At 41.8% G+C, this 4,239-nt stretch overlaps 1 protein-coding gene across 1 annotated transcript; it reads left to right on the forward strand.

Moving 5' to 3' along the window:
• The first annotated feature begins 559 nt into the window (after window positions 1-559).
• Window positions 560-3,079, forward strand: nanos1 (nanos homolog 1). Its single transcript, XM_076287517.1, has one exon. The coding sequence runs from the start codon at window positions 681-683 to the stop codon at window positions 1,359-1,361; it is 681 nt and encodes a 226-aa protein (XP_076143632.1). The 5' UTR covers window positions 560-680; the 3' UTR covers window positions 1,362-3,079.
• The last annotated feature ends 1,160 nt before the right edge of the window (window positions 3,080-4,239 follow it).

Consider the following 4,239-nt stretch of genomic DNA (forward strand, 5'->3'; position numbering starts at 1 on the left):
TAACAACCTCAACAGCGTGTTACTATGGTGTTGTGCTAGAATACCCTGAATAACAGCTATGCACAAAGGGTCTCTGGATGAGGTAATAGATTGTAAAAAAAAGTACGCTACTGACTCACGTTTAATCCCTTTGTTCTGCTCGACTAATAAATAATATCACATACAAACCCTGATGGATTGGATTCGCAGTGATAGAGAGCAATGCATATCTACAACCCCATTAATGAATCATCGTTGCACGTCCAGGAACTAGTAGTTGACAAATATATACAGTATTCGGACGCGACTTCTATTTCGCAACTGCATAAACACGTGTAATTGGTCACCGTTTATTTTGCAACTGTGTTGACGACGTGGATATACCTTATCTCCTGAAGTTTCTAGATCTTAGCTACCGTCGCTTGTCCTGTCTTCCAAAAACTGCCCCGCGTTTTTTTATATCAGGGTCTATCTGAGCTCGAGGAAACACGGTTTCAACCTGATCATAAACTTGGTTTGAAAAGAGCCCCGCCCTCCTCTCAGCTTCTCCGGGAGCCTTATAACCAGCAGCCTGTTGTGCTGCTGACGCATTGAGCTTCCTAAGAAAGGCACTGGACTTGACTACAGTTGACTTGACTACATACTGGCGGAGAACTCTGTAAGAAAAAGCTGACGGAATACTTTAAAAGTAAAAGATAGAGATGGATTTCTTAAATCATAATTATTTGAACGCGCGCACGCCCTATGACTATACCTTTAATTTTTGGAATGACTATCTCGGCCTGTCGACACTGGTCACGAAGAATAACAAGCACAATGTGCCCCAAAGTCCTAACTCCATCACGGAGTCCTTGAAAGCAACTCTGGGCTTGGATGACTCTCCAGCGTGTGCGTGCGTAATCTCGGGCAGCGGTGAAGGCGGACACCTGGACTGCTGCTGCCCCTCCGGGAGTCCCCCGCCTACCTCCATCCTCGACTTGAAAGAGCGCTTCTCCATATTGAGCCCCTTCCAAAACCAAGGTGCGGGCGTCCCTCAACAAGACCGGGACCTCGGCTTTGGAGGAAGCTTCACGGGATTTGATCTGTTTGGCATGGAGCGGAAGATGCGGAAGCCAACGGCACGGAATAAGCAGGAGCCCAAGATCTGCGTCTTCTGTCGGAATAACGGAGCTCCGGAGGAAGTGTACGGCTCTCACGTACTGAAAACACCAGACGGGAGGGTTGTGTGTCCCATTCTCCGGGCTTACACATGTCCATTATGCAGTGCCAACGGAGATAATGCGCACACAATTAAGTACTGTCCACTCTCCAAAGATCAACCAGCCCAGCGACCATTAAAGGGAGGGAGGGCAGTAGGTGGTAAGCGAATGAAAATATTCTAAAAGACAGAGCTTCATACATCGAGTAACTAAATTTGATTGCACTGAACATTTCTTTCAGATGACTGTTTCGATTGCGGCTTTCCCAGTCCTAACTGCTATGCTACAGGATTTAATAAACAAATTAAATATCTTTTTTTTTTCAAAATCTCGTATATTTTTATAGATACTTTATTTCCATAGTTTATTGTATTCGTTATTCATGAAAAGTATATATTTTTTCCTTCACTCGTTAGTGTTTAGATGTTTATTCATCAAAATCCACAGTACACAATCACTTTGTGTGAATAAACAATGTTATTTTCTTATGTGGGGAAGTATACATGTTGTCATGAACATTGGAGGTGTTTTGTTTATGTTAACCCCCAGTATTTTCCATGTAAGCTAAGCTTACTCCTATTATCTTTTTAAACCAAAGTTAAGTTTGCCATTAATCAAGATTAAGAATGTTCCATCTCTGTACCATTTGATACTGGAGTTTTCTGTAAACTTAAGTGTTCTTGGTATGACATTCATAGCCCATTCCTCCTCTCCTGCAGTCCACCACACAATTTACTTCCCTCTGGGACTGACATTTAATATGTGTAAGAGAAAAAAAGACTCACAAAGGAGTCTCTGTTATGCATTCATGTTTTCAGAGTAACTTCATAATCAATAGTTGCCCTGCCAAATTACTCTCAACTTTGCTGACAGGAATTGTTTGTTTTCTTTGCCCAGGCTTATTTTTAAATAAGTTAATTAGGCCAATATGAGGTACCTTTGATGTTTACATCCCTGACCAAGGGTTACACACTGGATTTAATGTCTTATGGGTCTCTCTAGGGCTGCACACTTCCCTTTCAACTGTTTCATGAATTCCACTTTGGGTATTTTTCCAAAACCTTTACTGGGTGAAGTTAGAAGCACTCTACAAGAGTCAATATTGCAGTTTTACCAAGTCAGTGGTGGAAATATAGCACGAATGAATGTTATTAATAAAAAGAGCTTTTGTAAAACAACATACTTGCCCCTTTTGCATAATGTATCATACAAAGTATCCAAAAATAGATGCAAAATATTGTGAATGTACAATTGACTCTTGCAGGACTGCACATGTCGAACAGTTGTGTTTACCAAAGGAATACAATTTTAATGAAGTAAGGAACATAGATTTGCTGTATTGTAAATAAAAAGTTTAGTGATGTTAATTCAGTATTTTAACATTATAAGTGACTTCAGAGGGTACTACCTCAACAGGATTTTGTACTTACATGTAAAATGTCAACAGCAGTTTATTAATATAGTGCTGCCATTTATAATAAGGGTTTTTAATAGTATTTTTGATCTTTGTATAACATAATTGTATTTTCTTTCATTGCATCCAACACATGGAAGAGACTTTACAATAAGCTCCAAGCATTGTTCGCCAAAAGGTGATTGTTGTAAATAATGATATCCATACATTTTTTTAAGTTGCTGTTCAATGTTACATTCTTGAGGCGTGAAAGAGAGCGAGAGCAAGAGAGAGAGAGAGAGAGAGAGAGAAAGAGAATGGAATATGTTGAAGACATTAGACAATTTGCCACTTTTAACTGAGGTTTGTAATTAAATTAAAAGAGAGAAATAAACACTGTTGAATTTTGTTATTTATATTTTGTCACAATTCCCTGTATGCTGCTGTGCAGAGAAATTCCGAAGATATAAATTCACTAGAGAAATAAACAGCTTGTCTACTATTTTAACTCCACGCCTTGATGTTGTTCTATCCACTGCCTCACTGACACATAGCTCACAGTAATTTCAGTGTGATATGAAGGACGCTCTCGTCTCTGACACTCTAAGCCCCAGGCCCCAGCCCTTACTCCACACACACACACACACACACACATACAGTAAGGCTCTGCTTCCCTCTCCATATGTTCCCCAGCCGGAGCAGGGTGGGTAGGGGGAAAACAGATACAGCAACAAAGCCCCATGGTCCTCTGGGCACTTGTTTTCCGAAAGCCACCCACTCAAGAATGTCTGGTCCTCCATGTCTCATCCAGCCCTCTCCGCACCAAGGCCTGCCGAATAACTGGAGTTCCTGGCCCCACACCTCCCAGCTGTGTAATATCAGACTGTGTGTGTGTGTGTGTGTGTGTGTGTACATTCATCTGTGTGTTGGAGGGGTGTGGGTTGGGGGACTAAGGAAGGCCCTAATAGCTGCATATTTAAGCATTAAGACCAGACCTGAGCCAGATCAGGCACATCCCAGTCCAGGTCCATGACTAGGCCTGGCAGGACCCACTGTCAGCATTTATCTAGGGATAAACACTGGCAGACAACTGAGGCACCATCCTCCCTAGACATTAGGCACACACACACACACACACACAAACACCTTGAGCTCCCACCACAACCCCACCCCTATCTCCAGCTGGGTCTCCACATTAAAAATGGATGAATACAAAGTGCAACAGGGATTTATATTACAGGGGCCAGTAGCAGGGAGGCCTGTTGGGTATCATTTCAGACAGAGATGTCTGGCTAGTAGGTTTTATCCCCCAGCCACCATTACCCCATTAGCCGTGCAACAAAGAGGATTTTTATAATCAAGTTAGTTCCAGCCACAAATCTAACATAATTTTTTTTATTATTATTTTAGGAGGACAATGGTCGTCTTATCTCTATTAAACAACCCTCCGCATTGATAAGCATGGCGTTGCCCTTTTGAGTGTACATTAGGATGCAGAATTGGCTCTATCTGTGTTTCAGTTCATTATGGCCATGCTTGCTTTCCTGTACATGTTATCTGGGAAAAGAGGGCCTCTGAAGGTAATTCCAGGCTTCTCCAAATGCCAGTGACACACTGATAAAAATAGCTTCACAACATCACCAGATGCAGTCTCAGACCAAAGTACAA

The sequence above is a fragment of the Alosa pseudoharengus genome, unplaced genomic scaffold, assembly GCF_046254945.1.
Source record: "Alosa pseudoharengus isolate Yale_2024_CS ecotype anadromous, Long Island Sound unplaced genomic scaffold, YU_APseudo_1.1 YU_APseudo_1.1_scf_16, whole genome shotgun sequence".
NCBI lineage: Eukaryota > Metazoa > Chordata > Actinopteri > Clupeiformes > Clupeidae > Alosa > Alosa pseudoharengus.